This window comes from Notolepis coatsorum, assembly GCF_963971535.1.
Source record: "Notolepis coatsorum genome assembly, chromosome: 10".
NCBI classification, from domain to species: domain Eukaryota; kingdom Metazoa; phylum Chordata; class Actinopteri; order Aulopiformes; family Paralepididae; genus Notolepis; species Notolepis coatsorum.
The window spans coordinates 10366928-10390170 of record NC_140174.1 but is presented as its reverse complement, the minus strand read 5'-3'; the positions used below and the strand labels follow the sequence as shown (position 1 = coordinate 10390170).

Below are 23243 nucleotides of genomic sequence, written 5' to 3'. Positions count from 1 at the left end.
AGGATTTCACACACTAGACAATATTATCAAGATGTATCCATCAGTGGACCAATTGCATGCTTTCGCAGAGAACAAGAAGCCTTCAGTCGACTCCTTCAGACATTAAGCACCCCCACAGCCCAAATGGAATGATAATTTTAATGTAATTTTCTTTCTTTTTTGCATTCAGGAGGGGGGGGGGGGTAGTTGACTATCGGCAAATGTCTGCCAATCAAAGTCAACTATACAAATCCTTAGTCGGGGACAGGCTTAGTAGCTACCATCCCTAAGAAGGTGAATACAGAGGAAACGAAGATCCTATCTCTCTCTCTGGCATAATATTACTCTTGTTATCACCTTCTCCTCTGGTTATCTTACCCTTCCTCCTGGCGCCTAAAGTTCAACACAACCGGTGGCCTCCCAGATTCCTGCCCTCTGCAAGGGACGCCATCTGGCTACCTATTTAGTCGAGCAAATTGTACGCGTAATATCAGGTCAGAAGTAAGATTAGACTGTTCTTTCATATTCAACACTCTCGGATTATTAAGGAAGTCTTTATTTGTCATGCAGATTAACACAGACGCATGCGAAATGGGCGACACACAGGAACACACACACGGACACATGCACCGAGTCGCCGATGAAATGTCTCTCTGCACTTTTCCCATCTCGTCGTGCTCCTGTCCATCTTCGTCAGGGACGCGACAGCGCTATAGTGATCTGTTCTGCATGTTTTTCCATTGGGTTCATCTTATTGGGGGGGGGGGGGGGGGGGGGGGGGGGACCCTTGCGAGCACAGGGAGAACAAAAAAACGTTATCGAACAAGGCGATGTCAGTCTTGTCTTCAAAATGGAGCCCGTCGTCGTGACGCCCAGGTACCGCCTGTAGCTCGTGACACCAGCTCAATAGGGAGGTGTAGTGGTTACGTCATTGCCGTTTCTGGCCGGCCCACCATCTTGAAAACGCTATGTATTTCCCCATTGCCCGTTTCTAAATCGTCTCGTTTAAAACAAATAAAGCATGAACATTTGCATGGTGTACCTTTCTGTGCGTATTCATCCACAATCTATAGCTCAACATGAAAATATTTGCAATTAATTGTAAAAAAAAATCACGGAATTTGATTTCAACCAAAAATGCTTAAAAAAATAATGTTAGTGAGGCGGCTGAGTGGCGCAGTGGGCAAGGCGCTCGCCACTAACGCAGGATATGCTGGTATCGAGCCCAGCTCTCGGCGTTGCTACCGGCTTGGCCGGTCGTCATACTAACACAATTGGCAGTATTAGGGGGTGGGAAAGCCGGTGGGTGGGGATTGGACGTTGTGGACAGCGACTCCTACAGGTCGGTTGGTGCGCCTGTACAGCAGAATCAGGAAATAACGGGGGCAGCGTGAGCCTCCCACGCGTTACTCCTCGCCGCTGAGAGATCGCGCTGTTCAGGTGAAAAGATGCAACAGCTGCCTCCTCGTGTACCGGAGGGGACACGTGATGCAAGGCTTGGTCCTCACTGCAGCCGACCAGTGGGAGGCATAGTCTAGCAACGTTCAAGACAGGGGAGGGGAGAATTGAAGGGAGAATTGGCGAGGCGAAATTGGGATGGGAGAAAAATAGAAAATAAGGAGAAAAAGTGGATAAAAAATAATAATAATAATGTTAGTGATAGAGGGGAACTAATTTTGTGCATCCATTTTCCCAATGATAAATCCCTATACGAGTGGACCGCGCGGGCGGTCCAAAGTGACGTCAGACTACACCTCCCTATGGACCTGGTTCTTGGGTTCAGGCGGGGATGTCCTGAAAGCCAATCACCGTGTCCTCTTGCCTCACGGACACTCAGCTGTAGGAAAGATGAGTCACAACGTCCAACAAAGTCCTCAGCCAGAGGAGTCGTGACAATGATGGAAGCATCTGCAAATTTAACAATGTTAAATGCTGTCATGTTGGCCGCGGCAGTCGCTTGTATTATAAAATACACAGGAGATGAGAAGGAACACAGAGATCTATAGTTGATGATGAGACGAGCTGGCAGGGGAGAGGTTTGTTAAAAGAGAAACTCCATTATCCAGCCAATAATGCCGCGGTCTAATTTAAAGCGGTGTCTCTTCAGGCCGGTGTGGATGAATAGTATTAAATGCTGATGGAAAGTCGAGAGCCGACAGCCCGAATGTGGTTTCTGGGCCCTCGAGGCGTCTCAGGTTTAACAGTCTCAAGTGAGTGAAATTATACCTAAATGGCTGCATTCATATAGCATTTTTTAAATTAACATTGTTTTTAAGAAAACTTTTTTGGGGGGGGGCAGGTGGCGCACGGAGATTACGTTCGTCACCAACACCGGGAGACACTGGATTCGCCTGTTCGAATCCAGCTCCCGGCGTTGCTATCAGCTTGGCTGGCCTCTCACACTGATACAATTGGCTGTATCAGGGGGTGGGAAAGCTGAAGGGTGGGTCCTGGGCGTTGTGGACAGCGACCCCTACAGTTCGGTCGGGGCGCCTGCTCAGCAAGGGTTGGAACTCTCCCCGGTGAGAACCTGCGCGGCCAGGTTGGCCTGCCCCAGGCTGCACATGCGTCGGAGGAAAGCATGTGACAGTCTCCGGTCTCCCGGACCAACAGTAGGGGGAAGTACGCAACAACCAGGAAGGGTGGGATGGGAGAAAAAATCGGGAAAGATAATAAAGATAATAAAAAAATAAAAATAAAAATAAAAAAATCGGTTTTATTGGACAAGCGCGACAGAGAGGAAGGATGGGAGAAGATATGGGGGGAGGACATGCGGCAAAGGTCGCCGGGTTCCGGGAGTCGAACCCGGGACGGCGGCGTGGCACTGCAGTGCGTTACGTGGTGCGCCACCCTGGCGTCCGCATTTTTATCCAAATCGCTTTACAATTGGTTCCTCACATTCACCCATTCACACACAGGCGACCACGCAAGGTGCCAACCTGCTCATCGGGAGCAGTTAGAGGGTTAAGTGTCTTGCTCAAGGACACTTTGACACACCGCCCGCCGGGAGTAGTGGGAATCGAACCGGGTACCTTCTGTTTAGCAGACGACCGCTCTACCTCCCGAGCCACTGTTGAGAGGTGACAGCCTGGCTGTGGTTTCAGTACAAGGTTTAACAGTCTCAAGTGTGTTAAATTATAACATCAATTCAACTGTTGTTTCATCTTGAATCTTGGAACACCCTCCCCCTCCCCCTCCCCCCATACGACCCCTGTGGATCTGCAGACCGCACCTCGGACAAATTCATGTTCAAGTTTTGTTTTTATTTGTGACATATAAGGTACGTGTACATTATAGTGAAATGCTTGGTTTTGTACGAGCCTCCTGAGAATGTGCTTCATACAGTAAAAACAAGTAAAAAAAATAAAGACCAAACTAGGGCTGTCCCCGACTATAGTATAGTCGACTATGATTGGCCAAAATTTGCCGTTAGTCGTCGACAAAAAAACTAAAAAAAACGAGTATAATATTTTTATTTTTTTTATCATTCCATTTGGGCTGTGGGGGTGCTTAATGTCTGAAGGAGTCGACTGAAGGCTTCTTGTCCTCTGCAAAAGCATGCAATTGGTCCACTGATGGATACATCTTGATATTTGTCTAGTCTAGTGTGTTCATTAGATGGGTGAAATCCTCTTTCAGTGCCTCTGTGCCTGTTTTCGTAGGCAGTTAGCCTCTGGTATGCGTGCCATTAGTGTTAGCCACGCTTCTAGGCCTCTTTTCTTTTGGAAAGAATGATACAATTATTTTTTTTTTTTTTTTTTTATAAATATATATTATTTTTATAAAAGAGGTTGACAGTCGACTACAGACTAATCGACTAATAGGGGTCAGCCCTAGACCAAACACTAAAATATACGATATACAAGACGAACAAAATGCTAAATGCAAAAATGAGGTAGAAGAGGTACAGTAGAAGCAATTCGTTTGGGAATATATAGATGAAATATGGTGTAATGTTTATAAAAAGTGTTTAAGTGTTTTAAAGTGAGTGAATGTTTAAAGTGAGTGTGTGCATTCCACACGTTCACGCTCACTTTCACACTCTCACTCCTCCGACGCAGAGCTGTCTCTCTGCGCCTGTACCTCACAGCCTGCTGAACCCCTCGGCCCAAGAGAGCAAAACATTTGCACCAAATCCGCAACCAAATTAGTTTGAAAGGAAAAATGCGGCTATGCCGTTGAATTTTACTTATTTATAAAAGAGACGACGAATATGGTGACGACGACGACAATAATTTCATATTATTTATTCGGTATGTTAAGCGGAAAGAACACAAGTTTACTTCTTGTTTGGGGAGAGATGTTTGACAGTGGAATGCCGTAGGGGAATGACTTCGGAAGCCACTGCGAGAGACACTTGCAACATTGAAGAAGTCCACGATATAATTTTTGTAGCAAAGTAAGATCAGAGAGCGCTCCCTTTAACGACCACACACAGTCCAGACCATGACTGAATGATATGTTCTACATAGAGTCCCTTTAACGACCACACACAGTCCAGACCATGACTGAATGATATGTTCTACATAGAGTCCCTTTAACGACCACACACAGTCCAGACCATGACTGAATGATATGTTCATGATGCATGGATTCACTGACGACCACGACTGATGCGCTGAATATAACCACAGTCTGCTACATAGATCAGAATAGAATACATGGTAACACACTTTTAGAACACAGCCTGTGTTGTTCAGTGTAATCACCCGGAACTTACTGTGTAACTTCCTCTTATGAATCCGTACACATATAGAATATTTACCGGCTCCTACTGGTGCTTTCTTTTCATTTTCAAGTATTTATTTATCTGTTGTAAAATTACAACATCACTTTTAGCTATTTCAAGATTTCTTTTTTAACCCTTTCACTGCCGCACCAAATGGTTAACCCTCCCACTGCCACACAACAGCAGGTAACCGTCGGTAGTGTGATAGACAGTAAAGGGTTAACCTTCTGTAGTGTGGCAGTGGGTTTAAAGGGTTAAAGACTATTTACATAGTCAATGGGTTGTCCTGTTGTTCAGCCTCACAAGGCTATTGGATAGTAAATGTGTTTATAGGTCCCACCCTCTGACCTCTGAAGTCACGCAGCCTCCAAGTCTTCTTTCAAGCAACATCTCTTTACAGGGTTAAACTCGGAAAGGTTTCCCTACAGAAATAAGCATAAACAAGCATATAAAATCATAACAAAGAGGCAACAAGATGGGGCAAAGAGCAAGGATAATAACAAATGCATTTTTTATCACTCCCCAACACACACACATAGTGCAAAGTGCACACTGCCCCAGACTAACGGCAATGTGTTTAAAAATGCAGAAATACACAGACGTGCACTTTAACACAATCATCTAAAAGGAAATTGAAGTGCTTTAGACTCAAACCCACAGTATGAGCTTTAGCTTTTGTGATTTATGATCACAGGGACTCGAACCCACGATGCTCTAGTAATTCATAAATTGGGTGTACTTCCCCTTTGATACATGAGCTCAAATTACACACAATTGATTAATATAATCTAGATAATTATAATTAGTGATTGGAATGAATGAATGAATGAAAACTTTATTTAACAGATTGCAGAATGGGTACAATACAGTACGGCTCAATACATACAATTGTTAAGGGGATGCAGACCTGAGAAAGACGTTTGTCTTGTTTCCATCAGGGTCCCCCATTTTCAATTCATATAGACATTTATGACATACACAACATACATGACATTTATGGCATAGGGACATATAGGTATTTAGTACTGATACATTTGTGACATAAACGGTATTCAAATATACAGTACTGTTACCCCTAGATCCTGACAGAGTATATACATATGATGGGGAGGGGACTGTACATTAGGAGGGGGTGGGTGGGTGGGAGAGAAATATACATACGGCGGGGAGGGAATATATACATGCGGTGGGGAGGAGACTGTCTATTAGGAGGTGGTGGGGGTTTTGGGCATTTACGGTGGCCAGTTTCGAATTGCAGCCTCCCGTAGGTGCTCTTTAAGAGTGGTTTTGAATGTGGGTAGTGATTCACATTCCTTTACAGCTTTGGGTAGGGCGTTCCACATTGTAGATATGGTGGAACAGTATATCATCATAAGGTTTACAGTGTCAAAGTATTTTACACTGGATTCAGGGATTCAGACTCAAAATGGATTAATGAGCACAGGAATGTCTGTCAACTAGTCATCATGTCATCTGTATCTGTTTCTTTTTTTTTATCCGCTTTTTCTCCTATTTTTCTTGTATTTTCCTCCCATCCCAATTTTAGTCGTTATGCCAATTCCCCCCTCCCCTTCCTGGTCGTTTGCCCCCTACTAGCCGGTCTAGGGAGCCCTGAAGTCACATGCTTTCTCCGATACATAGGAGACAGCCAGCAGCCTATTTTCACCCGGCAGCGAAGACTCTCATTGGGTGAGTGTAACGTGTGGGAGGGCACACTACCTCACCCAGATCCCTCCCTCGCTGTGCAGGCGCCCTGACCGACCTGTAGGAGTCGCTGTTTACAACGACCAGATTACCACTCCACCGGCTTCCCTCCCGCTGACTCTGCCAATCGTGTCAGTATGACGGCCGGCCGAGCCGGAGGCACCGCTGACAGCTGGCTTCGATACCAGTGTCTCTGCGGTGGTAGACAGACGCTTAGTCAGCTGCGCTACCCGGCCGCCCTATCTGTATCTGTTTCTATAGAGAATGGTTCAACACTGCATGAAAAGTTGGCACGTCGAAACTGTACAGGATATTTTTAGCAGGTTCCGTTCAAAAACATGACAAAACTGGCAACATGTGTGTAATTTATTAACTCTTTGAGCGCGCAGGACCGATAGAGGAGAGAGGGTGAAACGGGAGGAGAAGAGGGGAAGACATGTGGCATATGGCCACCGGGTCGGGGAATCAAAGGGTCGGGGAATCGAACCCGGGGCCACCGCTTCGCGACTCAGCGCGCTATGTGGTGTGCTACTGGAGCGCCCTGGCGCCAGCGTTATTGACCATTTTAGCGATGTTTGCAGACCCATCGTGTGTTCTGTATTATAGCTATGGAGACAATAATATGGCTCATTTGACAACCATTGTTCACAGTCCATCACTGACAAATCAGTACATTTCTACATACTGTAGTTTTTGCGCTATTACACTCTAAACATTGCCCCTTTCCAAAAGAATCCAGTATTTTTTCATAGATAGCGAGATATGGCACGTTATATGCAATATGCCCAACTCGTTCTGGTTGATCGCCTGAAACCCCAAATACTTCCAAATCAAAGGTATATACCATATACATATGTGTCTTCACAAAAATCATCAAGGGGGGCGGGGGGGTCGTTTTAACTAGAAACCGCGATCGTGTTTGTCGAGCATGTTTTACGTCCGGTAAAACACGACACTGTGATCGTTACAGAAGCATGTTTTACGTTAAAAAAAATCTTCCACCGATTGCTATGTTGTGATCCACTCCTAGGCGGAAAGAGCCGGAGGTAAACTCAGTACTGGCCCAGGCTGGAAGACAACTGATATCTCCAGTTCAAAAGATAGGCGATACTGCCACCTGGTGAGATTCGATCGTCATTGCAATTCCAACGTAGGCAGATGAGCCAGAGAGACCTAGAGAGCTCCGGGTGAGTGTTTAGAACGGGGATCAAAGGAAAAATATCAAAGGATCTAAAAACGAGATATTAGGTATTTGGCGCTCAAGCGTTGGCGGCGAAACACGAGATATTATGTTTTTGGGCGTCAATGAGTTAACGTCGCGGTTGTTTACTAACTGAAGCCACTATTGTTACTCGCTGTCTGACAGGTTTACCGTCAAGATAATTGTATTGAGTAAACTCTGTATGTGCTGGCGAGGTGAGACGTCTCTAACTCCCTCAAGACCCCTCCACTCTACATCTTCTGGCCGCCTCAGACCCACTCCTATCCGAGCTCCGGGAGGGTCATCAAAGAGAAGCCGCCTATTCTCTGTCCTTGCTCCAGTTAGGACAGCCAAATCACAACCAGTCTTTCGTCGTAGACTAAAACACAAAAAACCTTCTTACCGTCTTCTACTATCATGCACTCTTCCTAATCTACAAGATTCAAGATTCAAGAGGTTTATTTATCACATACATACCAGGGCATACAGTGAAATGCGGCATATACTAATATGTCTCTACTACTACTAGGCACTCAACACTGCAGCACTCAAGTTTCAACACTTTGATGAACATTGTTACTCAGCTGAAAGAGTCGTACCCTTCCTGCTGACCTGTCGTACAGAACTTGTAAGTCGCTTTGGATAAAAGCGTTCAGCTAAAGGACTAAATGTAAATGTCATTGTAAAACATACAGTCAACACAGTCTCTTGCCAGTTCTTATCGATGCACAGCCAATGGCATTGTCGTAGTGTTTTCCCCCAAGCCATGTCCCCTTGTAGGGCAGCATTAGGGTAGCAAAATTCTGGGAATATTCAAAGGTGGCAACATTGGCTCGGGAGGTAGAGCAGTCGTCTGGCAATCCGGAGGTTCATGGTTTGATTCCCGCTCCTCCCAGGCAGCGTGTCGAAGTGTCCTTGAGCAAGACACTTAAGCCCTAATTGCTCCCGATGAGCAGGTTGGCACCTCGCATGGTCGCCTCCGCCGTCGGTGTGTGAATGTGTGGGTGAATGGTTGAATGTGAGGAACAACATTTTAAAGCACTTTGGATAAAGCGCTATATAAAATCATGCACCATTTATATAAAAGGCACCATTTAAGGTGGAAACTGTGACCTGCCAGGTTGCCATTAAAGGTGTTGTAAATGGTATTTCTTTGCTATAATGTGACTCTAGCCACCCAAACAACTGCCCGAGTCTCATGGCCGGTACAGAGAGACTCAAAAGGAACTTCTGTCCCCAGGCCATCAGGATGCTCAATGACGCGACACTAACCCAATACCCATCCATCTACATTCACTGCACACACTCACTTTAAACACTCACATTTAACATTCACTTTATACACTTTAAACACTTTTTTAACACTACACCATATTTGATCTATTTATTACTAAAATATTTTCACTACATCTCTACCTCATTTTAGCATTTTGTTTGTACTTTAGTTTTGTATATTGTATATTTTGTATAGTGTTTGGTCTTTATTCTTTTTACTTCTTTGACTGTATGAAGCACAATCTCAGGGGGCTCATGCAGAACCAAGCATTTCACTGTAATGTACATGTACCGTATATGTGACAAATAAAACAAAACTTGAACTGGAAACTTGACACGCTGAACGCAATGTGAAAGGAGTAACGCCTGGTCGGCATTCTGTACATTGGTATCTGCCTTGGTACCTCTTACTTTTCATCACCTTCGCTGACCTTGTGTTGTGGATGGATGCTGTAGAGAGAGAGATGATCACAGTGATGGATGCTGTAGAGAGACATGTTTTGATGTGGCACCACATTGACCTCCCTCTACTTCCTCCTTCTCCTCCTCCTCGACCTCCACCTCCTCCTCCTCCTCTTCCTCCTCAACCTCCTCCCCCTCCTCCTCCTCCTCCTCCTCTTCCGCTTCCTCCTCCTCCTCCTCCTCCTCCTCCTCCTCCTCCTCCTCCTTCTCCTCCTTTTCCTCCTCCACCTCCAGGTGGAAGCCTCCCTGATCGAGCAGGCCTTCACGGAGGCCTGGGGGATGAAGGCCAAGACGGTGTTTCGGAACACGTCTGCCGACCCCGTCGTCAAGAAGCTGATCGGCAAGATCAGCGAGCTGGGAGCTGCCAACCTGCCGGCGGCCGAGAGAGAAGAGGTTCGCGTCACATTTATTTATTGATTATTGATTCAATAATGATGATTGATTATTGAGTGTTTAGATGTACAATCCACAATGACCATCCATTTAGAGGACCGACTGATAAAAGACGGAATCAGTTTGTATTTCATCTCACCGCTGTATGATAGTGTAACAGAGGTCCGTGAGTAATATTATATATTATATTTGTGTAACAAATTACACAACGCAAGAGGAGTACCATACGATCGGTCACACTGGTGACCCAGATGCCCTCAGGTGGCGTGAGTCTAGGGAGGTGAGTGTAACGGAGGTCAGTCATATCCACAGTCACGATGGACGTGTGTGGTGTGAAATTATTTATTAAATCTAGAATAATTAAACTTGAAGACATGGTTAAGTTTCAAACAATGTTAATTATGTTTAGGGCAAGAAATAATACACTGCCAGAAAAACTACAAAATCTTTTTCATTTAGAAAGTGAGTTTAGTAGGAGAAAATACAATTTACAGTTTGCACGTACCACACTTAAACAGATGTGTCCTTCAGTTATTGGTGTAAAGTTGTGGAATTCTCTCCATAGCGAGCTTAAGGGATGTAATAGTGTTTATCAATTCAAAAAAAATTATTAAAAAAATATATTTAGTCAGTATGAAAATCAAATGTGATCTGAATAGTGAGATTTTTTTTTTATTCTTTATTCTTTATCATTATTATTAAATTTTTTCTTGTTTAACTGTGGATTGTGTGTTTCTTGTATAATGGTATAAATGATTATTTGTGTAAATTAGGTTGTACGCCGACCATTAGGTAAATACTTGTTAGTTTAGGAATAAGGGGCAGGTAACTATAAGATTTATTTTTCTTCCTGCTCCTTTTGTCCATGGAATGACTATTTATGATTGTGTAATGAAGAAACTCTGATTGTATGATTCCATGTGGCAAATAAAAACTCTGAACTGAACTGAACTGAACTGAAGTGAAGTGACTGTGGCAGTAAGCGGGCTGCGAGTTAAACTCACTTCCCCACAACAGGGTTAAAAGCCACATAGATACGGTACCCAGGAGTGAATTCACCTCTTAGTGCAGCGGTCTATGTCGTCGCCCACGGCGTGGGAGACCCGTGTTCGACTCTCCCTCGGGGCATCGACAAATTACACAACGCAAGAGGAGTACCATACGATCGGTCACAATAGCATGTACAATAGTGCTGTATATATATATATATATATTTATTCTTAACATGTATATATATCTGTCTGTACATACCTGCATATAATCTTTTTTACTTTAATCTGTAGATACTATATCTATATCTGTACATATCCCTTACCTACTCTTACTAGTTACGCTGCCAGTACGACTTACTACCATAGTGTCTATATACCTGTATCACTCTACATATTAATAGTACTACTCTGTACATACACCTGATTAGCACTATTACTCAGTAGTACTAATTTATATATCTTATATCCAGTTTAATCACCTGTACATTGTATATTACTATTGCACTTTACTGTGTTACACTTGCACTCTGGTTGGAGGCCAAACTTCTTTTTGTTGTACTGTACTTGTGCTGCATGATGACGACAATACGTTAGAATCTAATCTGATCGGAGTGTGATATTAAACGTGATGCACGTGTTCAAGACGTTTAAAAGCCCCTCGTTGTCTCCTTGTCTCCAGTTCAGCCAAATTCTCAGCACCATGGACAAAATCTATTCAACGTCCAAGGTGTGTCCAAAGCCGGGCGATTGCTGGAGTCTGGAGCCTGGTGAGTTGGCCAAAAAGACACCGCTTGTATTCAGATGATAAATTAAAAGGTGCTATAAGTTTGAGACAACTTTTAGTCAGGGGAGTGTCATGGTTTCTCCATAGAGCCCCGTTGTACTTTTTCTTTTGCGCAGGTAGTGGGCAACTTAGTCACGTGACCCAGTTGGTATTGCTGATTAATTAGAGATTAAACTGGACTTTGAAGAAGTCTCTTTATTCATTGCACACTTTGACAATGTTGTCATGCAGCGAACAGGTCTATTTAACACTTATTTTAACAAAAAAAATACCACTCACAGCTCCTTTAAAATAGGTGAGTTCTACAGTAACCAAGAATCAACCATTGAATTTGGGCGTCATAGCAGCATGGGGGAGGAAGGGGGGGGGGGGGGGGGGGGGGGGGGGGGGGGGGGTACAGGTATGGGCAGGGTAATAGTAGAAACACATAGGCGATAACATTTGATCTGAATATAAAAATATGAGAAAAATAAACAGTGTGTAAACAATATAATTAACTCTGAATATAAAATAAATACAACTTACAGCAGCACCTTTAACCATAAAGAGACTGGTTTATTATTGGAGTTATTGAAACAGAAGAAGAAAAAAAACGTCGTCAAGGGATACGAAGCAGAACCAACAATGAGGGAAGGGGGACACGACGACGAGGGACCAGAGAGGAAGGAGTGGTGAAGATCCTATCGAGGAGGAGGGGGGAGGAGGGGGAGGAGGGGGCAGGGGGGGGGGACGGGGGGGACGAGGGCCCGGGTTGCAACAGGATGAGGACAATCACTTCAGAGAGGTCTCTAAAGGAAGCGTCTCAGCTCTGCCCTCCGGGGTGTTGAGTGAAGAGCTATAGAAACCGCGCTCGCTCGGAGCTCTCAACACCACCGCGGCACGACAACCCCATTTGCCTCGTCGTCGTCACTCAGTTCTCCTTCATTAAAGGGTTTGGGGTCAACAATGGCCCCCGTGCCACAGTGTGTGTCCCTACACTGCCAGAGGAGTGATGGTAGAACTGCAGCGCTTGCCAAGACACACACAATAGAACACAAACAGTCTGTGGTTTCTACTCGTGGGACCTGGACCATGGAAACAATCGCTTGTTAAGTGTGTGAGTGGACTTGTTTATTGCATCGAAAATGACGGCCGCACTTAATGAATGGTAATGTACAGGAGGGCCGCAAACATCGCACCGGCAGGGCGGGACAAGGGTCACTTTGAGTGTCTAATCAGTGAACCCAGTCCCCGAACAACAGCCTCCCACTTCACTGTGATAACAAACAGAGACGCTATAGGGACTTCCTCCTCCTCCTCCTCCTCCCTCCTCCCCTCAATCTCTCCTCAACAACCTCCTCCACCTCCTCCTCCTTCTCCTCCTCCTCCACCTCCTCCTCCTTCTCCTCCTCCTCAACCTCCTCCTCAACAACTTCCTCCTCCTCCTCCTCCTCCTCCTCCTCCTCCTCCTCCTCCTCCTCCTCCCCTCCTCCTCAACAACCTCCTCCTCAACAACCTCCTCTTCCTTCTCCTCCTCCTCAACCACCTCCTCCTCAACACCTCCACCTTCCTCCTCCTCCTCCACCTCCACCTCCACTCCTCTCCTCCTCCTCCTCCTCCTCCACCTCCTCCTCCTCCTCCTCCTCCTCCTCAACAACCTCCTCTTCCTCTCCTCCTCCTCATCCTCCTCCTCAACCACCTCCTCCTCAACACAACCTCCACCTCCTCCTCTTCCTCCACCTCCTCCTCCTCCTCAACAACCTCCTCTCCTCCACCTCCTCTTCCTTCTCCTCCTCCTCAACAACCTCCTCCTCCTCCACCTCCTCTTCCTTCTCCTCCTCCTCCTCAACAACCTCCTCCACCTCCTTCTCCTCCTCCTCAACCTCCTCCTCAACCCCCTCCTCCTCAACAACCTCCACCTCCTCCTCCTTCTCCTCCTCCTCAACCTCCTCCTCCACCTCCTTCTCCTCCTCCTCAACAACCTCCTCCTCCACCTCCTCCTCCTCTCTCCTCCCTTCTCCTCCTCCTCAACCCCCTCCTCCTCAACAACCTCCTCCTCCTCCTCCTCCACCTCCTTCTCCTCCTCCTCCTCCTCAACCCCCTCCTCCTCAACAACCTCCTCCTCAACCCCCTCCTCCTCAACAACCTCCACCTCCTCCTCCTTCTCCTCCTCCTCACCTCCTCCTCCACCTCCTTCTCCTCCTCCTCAACCCCCTCCTCCTCAACCACCTCCTCCTCCTCCACCTCCTCCTCCTCCACCTCCTCCTCCACCCCCTCCTCCTCAACAACCTCCTCCTCCTCCTCCTCCTCCTCCTCCTCCTCCTCCTCCACCTCCTTCTCCTCCTCCTCTACCTCAGGTGATGCGTCCCCTGGTGGGACAGGCCTTCACTGAGGCGGACAAGGGTCACTCTCAGTATCTAATCAGTGAACCCACTCTAAAGCAAAACAACCTCCCACTTCACTGTGATAACAAACAGACCCCCCCCCACATACACTATAGAGGCTATCTCCTTTTCCACTGCAGTGTTTCCCTCACGGTGGCTTCCTTTTGTAGATGAATTAGGTTCCACTGTGTCATCATAACTCTAATCTGTTAGCTAACGTTATACGTGTCGCAGTTCCACTGTGTCATCATAACTCTAATCCGTTAGCTAACGTTATACGTTTTGCAGGTCCACGGTGTCATCATAACTCTAATCTGTTAGCTAACGTTATACTTTTTGCAGGTCCATGGTGTCATCATAACTCTAATCCGTTAGCTAACGTTATACGTTTTGCAGGTCCACAGTGTCCTCATAACTAATCTGTTAGCTAACGTTATAAGTTTTGCAGGTCCATGGTGTCATAACTAATCTGTTATCTAACGTTATACATTTTGCAGGTCCACGGTGTCATCATAACTAATCTGTTAGCTAATGTTAGCTAACGTTATACGTTTTGCAGGTCCACGGTGTCATCATAACTAATCTGTTAACTAACGTTATACGTTTCGCAGGTCCATGGTGTCATCATAACTAATCTGTTAGCTAACGAGAGTGAGAGAGTGTGAGGGTGAGAGTGAGGGTGAGAGTGAGGGTGAGAGAGATAGAGAGAGAGAGAGAGAGAGAGAGAGAGAGAGAGAGAGAGAGAGAGAGAGAGAGAGAGAGAGAGAGAGAGAGAGAGAGAGAGAGAGAGATGGGAACTATGCCCAATCTAAGAATTGTTATTCCTGTGTTCTAAGATAGTTAAAAAATATTAGTGAACCTAATGTCGGTGCAGTGGTAGAGTCAGTAAAACACTGGAAAAGTGGCATGGTATTACAAGATCCAGTAATAAGACAGCCTGTACGTTAATGCCAAGCAAGCAGTGCAAAAATGCTTCCGCATTCGTCACCGCACGCTAGTGCGGTAAAGCGCCCTTCTTTTCAGGACAAATGCTACCGTGCGTGCACCGGCAGCGGCGTGCTCGCTCAGGTGCGTGCGTGCGCCGGCGTGCTCGCGCGAGGTGCCCGCGCATGCGCATGAGATCCCGCCTTGAGCGGAGCTCAATATATATAAGTCACCGCCCCTTATTCAGTATCTACCAATAGCTCAATTGGCAAGGACACATGGCTGTGGATCCTATGGCTTGTTTGCTGGCGAGTTCGAATCCCATCGAAAATATTTTTTAACGTGATTTTTTTTTTAACGTGTATTATTTCGCCGGTTAAGGTTATTTCGCCGGTTAAGGTTAGGCATGGTTAAGGTTAAGGTTAAGGTTAGGCATTGTTTCGGAGTTGGTTAAGGTTAGAACGGTTAAGTTTAGGCGCTGTTAAGGAGCTGGTTAAGGTTAGAGTTTGTCAAAGAGAATGGCAATATAATTTCTATGGTTAAGGTTAGGCATGGTTTCGGAGTTGGTTAAGGTTAGAACGGTTAAGTTTAGGCGTTGTTAAGGAGCTGGTTAAGGTTAGAGTTTGTCAAAGAGAATGGCAATAGACAGCCTATTTCCGCGCGACCTGGGCGCTGGGCGGCGGAAAATGAAAGGCGCATTACTGCATGCCACTACGTTAAATTTTTGCACTGCTTGCTTGGCATAAAGCTACACGCAATAAGACACCATATAAATATGTTTTTGTTGATACATTTCTCATATATCAACACATACAGTAACAACCTCTGTTTTACACATACTGTAGCAACCGCTGTCTCTTCCATTGCCATGTACAAAACAATGGCTGCTATGGTTACAGGCAGCCATGCTGGAAGAAAGAGAACGACACATTACAACAATATAAATGCAAATATAAATATGCAGTACTGTATATACAGCATATTTATATTTGCATTTATATTCTTATATTTACCGCATATATATATTTGTCTGAATATATATTCAGCTGACTTCTGACACACACAACACTTGGAGCTAGACATTAAAGGTGCTGTAAGCTGTTTTTTTTGTTAAAATAAGTGTGATCTACTGTACAGTACATGTTAAAATAATAGCTCTATATTCTGACGGCCATCACTGATATATAGTGTTTGGTCAGCTCTGCGTAAACACAGAAAACATAATGTTCTGGAATCCCATTCCCATTTTATCCAATCAGGAGAGAGAACTCTAAAAAACGATCTACCGGTGCAGTAAGCAAATAATGGCAAGATTTCTTCAAATAAGTTCCTGGACAAATTCCCAATAAGGTCTCTGACATCAAGGCCACTTAATCATCCTCTAAATTGACTGATATCAATCCCTGTCTCCTGAGCCGTTCAACCACTGTGTAGTGTGATGTGTGCCGGGTGCCAGTGTATGGCAGCCATTGAGCCTGCGTAGCTCAAGGTTGGGTGATACCAGTGGTGGTGAAGGAGGCAATTTCCACCCTACATTGTGAAGCGCTTTGATCGAGTGTCTAGAAAAAGCGCTTTATAAATGCAAGTAATTATTATTATTAATAATTTTGTATGTGCACTGCCTGTGATTTTAATAACCAGGCTATGCAGAGGGCACCCTGAAGAGCAGAGCCATTAATGCCAAACGTATCTGTACTGTATTACCATTTGTAACATGTCTGGCTGTGTGACGTTAACTTGTTAGCATTAAAGAGTTACACCAGGCTAGCTTAGTTTAGCAAAGAGCTACTCAGACGTTAACTTGTTAGCATTCAATAATTACACCAGGCTAGCTTAGTTTAGCAAAGAGCTACTCAGAAGTTAACTTGTTAGCATTAAATAATTACACCAGACTAGCTTAGCTTAGCAAAGAGCTACTCAGACGTTAACTTGTTAGCATTAAAGAGTTACACCAGGCTAGCTTAGCTTAGCAAAGAGCTACTCAGACGTTAATTTGTTAGCATTAAGGAATTACACCAGGCTAGCTTAGCTTAGCAAAGAGCTACAGACGTTAACTTGTTAGCATTAAATAATTACACCAGGCTAGCTTAGCCTAGCAAAGAGCTACAGACGTAAACTTGTTAGCATTAAAGATTTACACCAGGCTAGCTTAGCTTAGCAACAAGCTACTCAGACGTTGTCACTGTTGGGATTTTGCACACAGCCATTTATAAGCAAAACATAGTGTTCGGCTTATGACCATACGTTGCCTGGTCATACGGCTCTATGTTCTCTCAACATACATGTAGATCGACATCATAGATTTACAGACACGAGCCACGTCGTTACTGGAGCAGACAAGTTAACGTTGTGCTGAACGACAGGTAGACAGGAAGTGAAGTGAGTCACTGGCTCAAATTAAATCAAATGAAACCTGTTGCTACGTCAAGTACAAACAAGGAGCGCCACTTAGTGACCAAAACATGGCACTGCTGCAACTAAATAATAACACAACTAGGCACATTTGTGACTGTTACACATTGTGCTACGGTAAATGGTTAAAACTATGATGGCGGTGTTCCGTACTGAAATTTATTTTTTTCTCTCTCTCCCCAGAGCTGACAAATATCATGGCCAATTCCACGAGCTACAAGAGGCTGCTGTACGCCTGGGAAGGCTGGCACAATGCCTCAGGCGTACCCCTCCGGGATTACTACCCCAGGTTTGTGGAACTCAGCAACAAGGCATCCAGAGGCGATGGTAAGCATGTCAACATGACCTTTGACCTTCTACATACATTTTAACAAGTGTTAAATACAGTACATTCTGACAGGCATCACTGATGATATATAGAGTGTCTGGTCAGTAACATGTGTCTCTGTCCCTCCACTCTGCAGTAAACAGAAAATAAATGTTCTGGTATCCCTTCCCACTTTATCCAATCAGGAGAGAGATCCCTAGATATTTTTACTTAATTCTATCTTGCCAAGCTTACTGCACCGATTATTTTACTTGCTTAATTCACATATTTTCTTTATTTCTTATTTTTGTCAGACCATTTTCTTCAGTGTGGAGTTCTCTCTCCTGATTGGATAAAATGGGAACGCGATACCAGAACATGTATTTCCTGTTTACTGCAGAGTGGAGGGACTGGGAGGCCTGAATGCCTTCTACAACAGAACTGCGTTTCCGCGTCTCTGATTGGCCAGGTCATTTCTGGTCATGTGACATGTACGCCCAATCGTGGGACCGCAAGTTTCTACACTGGTTAAGCTTAGGCGCTCGTTCGAAGTTGGTTAAGGCTAGAGTTTGTCTTAGAGCATGGCGATAGAACGCCTGCCCTGATTCCGACGGTTAAGCTTAGGCACTCTTTCGAAGTTGGTTAAGGTTAGGTTAGGTTTGCAGGCTGTTAGACCCGGAAATAGGCGCAGAACTTGCTGTCCCACGATTGGCGCACATGTCACATGACCTGGCCAATCAGAGCGCAAAACTCGAACGCGGAAACGCAGTTCCGTCGTAGAAGGCATACACGCGACTGGGAGACCAATGTTACTGACCAGACACTCTATATCAGTGATGGCTGTCGGAGTGTAGAGCTATTATTTTAACATGTAGACCACTTATTTGAACAAGCAAAAAAAAAGACAGCACCTTTAAATAAAATCATGCATTGAGAATTTGTTAAGAATTTCAATACATTTTCATTAGTGAATTCTAAGAGCGACAGAAACACAAGTTCAAGTTTTGTTTTATTTGTCACATATACGGTACATGTACATTACAGTGAAATGCTTGGTTCTGTATGAGCCCCCTGAGATTGTGCTTCATACAGTAAAAAAGTTAAAAGAATAAAGACCAAACACTATACAAAATATACAATATACAAAACTAAAGTACAAAATGCAACCAAATGCAAAAATTAGGTATGGATGTACTGGAAATCTTTAGTAATAAATAGATACAAAATGGTGTAGTGTTAAAAAGTGTTTAAAGTGTCTAAGTGAATGTTAAAGGTGAATGAAGCAGAAAGAAGCAATGGTTTAAGAACATGTTGTCCTGTCCAGGTTATAATGACACTGGGGCGTACTGGAAATCGTGGTACGAGATGGACAACTTTGAGGAAGAGCTGGAGAAGATCTATCAGACCGTGGAGCCCCTCTACAAGGAACTCCACGCCTTCGTCCGACGCAAGCTCTACAACCAGTACGGCTCCAAGTACATCAACCTCAAGGGACCCATTCCTGCTCACCTGCTCGGTACGGTAGAATAATAATAATAATAATAAACGTTATTTGTGCAGCACCTTTCATACAAGAATTGCAGCTCAAAGTAGCAAAAAAAGACATGCAGGCATAAAATGAGCACAAAATTGGCAGATCAAGAGCAATGCATGAAGTGCAGACATGATATAAGTGATAAACGAGCATCAAAATAGAAATTAAATCACATAGTTCTTCACATTAGGATCCAACATCCCAATAGGCCTCTTTGTTTATTAATTACTGTTTAATCAGTTTAAAACCTGACAGTCTTTCCTCCTGTTTGATACCCACACAGTTTAAAACCTGACAGTCTTTCCTCCTGTTTGATACCCACACAGTTTAAAACCTGACAGTCTTTCCTCCTGTTTGATACCCACACAGTTTAAAACCTGACAGTCTTTCCTCCTGTTTGATGCCCACACCGTTTAAAACCTGACAGTATTTCATGTCCCCTGTGTATCATCTTAAACTGATCACTGTTATCACTTATTGATAGGCATGGAGGCAAAAGTATTTTCAAGAATCATGATCACGTTTATCTAATCATCTGAAAGTCGCGAACACTTCTCAGATAGGGATCGTAAAGTTACATGAAGCTCTCTGAGAGATTATTTCACACATCAAATGTATTTATTTATCATACTGCCTTTTTACTAAGTAATCTACCTTGCCTATACTAGTACATACTATGCTAACATGAGTACTATGAGTACTACCTCTATAGTACTATGTGTAACGGATAAAAGTGTTGTGAAGTGACTGTGGCATGTAGCGGTACTGCAAGTAAACTCACTCCCCCTTAAAAGGCATCCAGACACATTACCAAGAAGTGAATTCACCTCTTGGTATAGTGGTCTGCGATGCCGCCCGCGGCGCGGGAGACCGGGGTTCAACTCCCACTCAGGGCATGTCAAATAAGACCGGTTTCATATGCACTCAAGACTGTAGCACTCAAGTTCAACACTGTTTGATGAATCTCACTGACCCTTAACTGCCAGAGTTGTACCCTCCCTGCTGACTTGTACAGAACTTGTAAGTCGCTGTGGATAAAAGCGTCAGCTGAATGTAAAAAAAGAAAAACGATTAATGTAAAAAATAACTAAATGTAAAAAATTACTAAATGTAGACAAATACTAAATGTAATAAAAAAAGGAAATGATGCAGACACAAACACACACATAGGAATATGATTATTTGCTGATGATATCACAACTTCTTTTGTAAGAAAGGTGGAAGGAGACAGGAAGGGAAGGAGAGGGATGGCAGGGCAGTTCAGTTTCTAACCCCTTAGATCAATAATCTTTTCGAGGTTACAAGGTGCCAAAAACGAGGAATGCAGGATACAGTTGGTGCTTACTCAGTCTATGGGTTCGGTTTGGCTGTTTTGCTGCGGTTCTAAAAGGCTGAGTTCAGTTCATCTTGGGTGCGGCGTCAGTAGTCGGCCCCTGGGGTCCCGGGGGTGAAGTGTTTTCACAGGATCCCATGAAGCGCCGGGGGACTCGGCTCAAACAATGGGTGGTCCTTGACTCGTGTGTCTCCGTCTTTCAAACAGGAATTATTTGGCCAGGCCGGGTAGTAGTGTAGAGGTCTAAGTGCTCACTTCATTTACATTTTAAACCTTTATTTCAACTTGTAAGACCCTCATTCACAGCGACGATGAGCTTACAAAACAAAGACGCAGTTCATCGGCAATTTCATACATACAGGCAGAATAACCAAAAAAGATTCAGCGAAGACAAGTTTACAAGTCGACACACGGTGGTCGGAGATCATACTTTTAAATGCAGCAAGGGTGTCTGTCTAGAGAGCAGGGGTTCTCAAACTTTTTATACCATCATGACCCCATTTTATTTAGGAATTCTTTTGGGGGACCCCACATTTAATGTATCGCGTAATTTCAACATGGAATTAAGGAATATCAAAATAAAAGCACACGTTGTTGAACTTGATCATGCATATTTATTAGACATTTTTATTACAGCACTATGTTATCAATACACATTTATAAAACGAGGCATATTTAGCCAAAATATGTTGGCAAATAAAAAATAAAAACGTTTTTTTTTACTTGCCAATGTCGCCTACCTGCGACCCCACTTTGGGCCGCGACCCGTAGTTTGAGAACCACTGGTCTAGAGTGACGCAAAAGTCGCATGAAAGTCGCATGACTGTTCAGACTGAGGTTGCATTGCAAGAAAACAGACCTGTATCAGGACAATTAGTAAAACAATTCTCTCTGTTCACAGAGAGGAGATGTCAAGCTAGCATCACAAAGCCTTCAAATGTAAACAAAATCCATGGAACCGGTGGGATCGGCCGCGAGGGGAGAGTAACGTGGGCTAAACTGTGCTGGCAGGTGATCGGGGAACTTGGCTGGAAAGCCCAGGAATACAATTATAAATTTGGCACAGAGTGTTTTGGGGCAGGTTGGGGTGGACAACAAATAGAAGGACGCTACAAATGGCATCCAAGTCCTTGGAAAGGCTGCAAGGAGGTGAGAGAGGGAGCGTAGAAAAGAGGAAACTGATTATGGGGGAGGATGTTCATTTTGATGACTGAGATATGGCCATGGAGGGTCACATGTAATTATATTTAAAAATAGATGGGAAAGGCTGGAAGGAATTGCTATTCCCAAGTAATTAAAACCATTACACTCCAAAGTAACTGATAGTGATTGTTCTAGCCACAGGACTTAGAGGCATTAAGAGGGATTTTGTCCAGTTAATCCTGTAGCCAGCAAATGGCCCAAATCCTCAAAGAGACTTAATACATGAGGAAAAGAGTTCATGAGGAGCATATCGTCGGCATACAGAGAGATAGAGTGAACATTTAATTTGATGGAAATAGATGATATATATATATTGATGTTGTCTGACAGCTTGTGCTAAAGGTTCTAAAGAAAGTGCAAATAAGCCAGGCGAGACGGGACAGCCCGGTGTGGTGGATCTAGATTTACATTTAGTCGTTTAGCTGACACTTTTATCACAAAGCAACTTACAAGTTCTGTACGACAAGTCATCAGGAAGGGCACAACTCTATCAGCGGAGTAACAATGTTCATCAAAGTGTTGAGTGCTACAGTGTAGGTTAGTATTAGGACAAGTGCATGACAGTAAGTAAGTAAGTTAGGGTTAGATATATATATATATTTTTTTAATTATTTGGATCTGTGCAGCATAAACTCAGGTTGCCATCGCGGAATCTTGGTTCATGACCTGCAATGCCTAGTTTGACAGTTTGATCTGAATGATGTGAGCAAGGTCTACTTCATGCTAACGCTGACACACTGTAGGCTACCACCCCTGCATCCATAATGCATTGCATGGCCATGGCTCCCACTCCGCTACGAGCTGCCGCACCTCGCCGCCAGACCTCGGCGCAGTCGGTGAAAACGTGCCTCGAAGCTCCTCCTAAAAAAAAAACGTACTGACGGATTATATTAATGCTATTCATGTGAAGGAGCGGCTGGCCGGGTTGTAGGGCAAAAAAAATACATCATATGTATATACTCTGTCAGGATCTAGGGGTAACAGTACTGTATATTTGAATACCGTTTATGTCACAAATGTATCAGTACTAAATACCTATATGTCCCTATGCCATAAATGTCATGTATGTTGTGTATGTCATAAATGTCTATATGAATTGAAAATGGGGGACCCTGATGGAAACAAGACAAACGTCTTTCTCTGGTCTGCATCCCCTTAACAATTGTATGTATTGAGCCGTACTGTATTGTACCCATTCTGCAATCTGTTAAATAAAGTTTCCATTCATTCATTCATTCATTCATTCATTCATTCATTCATTCATTCATTCATTCATTCATTCATTCATTCATTCATTCATTCATTCATTCATTCATTCGGGGGGCTATTGTTCACGCCCAGTACTTGACCCGCAAATGTGTTCCATTCTAGATCCTTGACAGCCATTATCTCCGCTTGCTGCGCTAAGAAATTAAGAGGTTTCTTGATCTTCCTCAAACATTTTCAGATTTCAATGTATGACACATCATTTTGAAAGTTTACATTCTGTACTTTCACAATCTGTAAAATGACGATGGGGGACATGTGGTCACAGTCGCTGGTCGCGTCACATAATTATGGTCGAACTGGAAGAGAGTCAAAATGAGAGGAGTATTTAGGCCCCAAAGCTTGTGTGGTGCAAGAGGTGTTAGTGGTCCTGCTATTGGTC

The 23243-nt window shown here is 44.2% G+C and overlaps 1 protein-coding gene across 1 annotated transcript in view; it reads left to right on the top strand.

Moving 5' to 3' along the window:
- The window catches only part of ace (angiotensin I converting enzyme (peptidyl-dipeptidase A) 1), a 74233-nt gene that overhangs the window by 1856 nt on the left and 49134 nt on the right, over nt 1–23243 (top strand). The window contains 4 exon segments of the mRNA XM_084322796.1: nt 9585–9743; nt 11415–11502; nt 17402–17545; nt 18850–19041. Coding sequence (XP_084178922.1) covers nt 9585–9743; nt 11415–11502; nt 17402–17545; nt 18850–19041 — 583 coding nt within the window.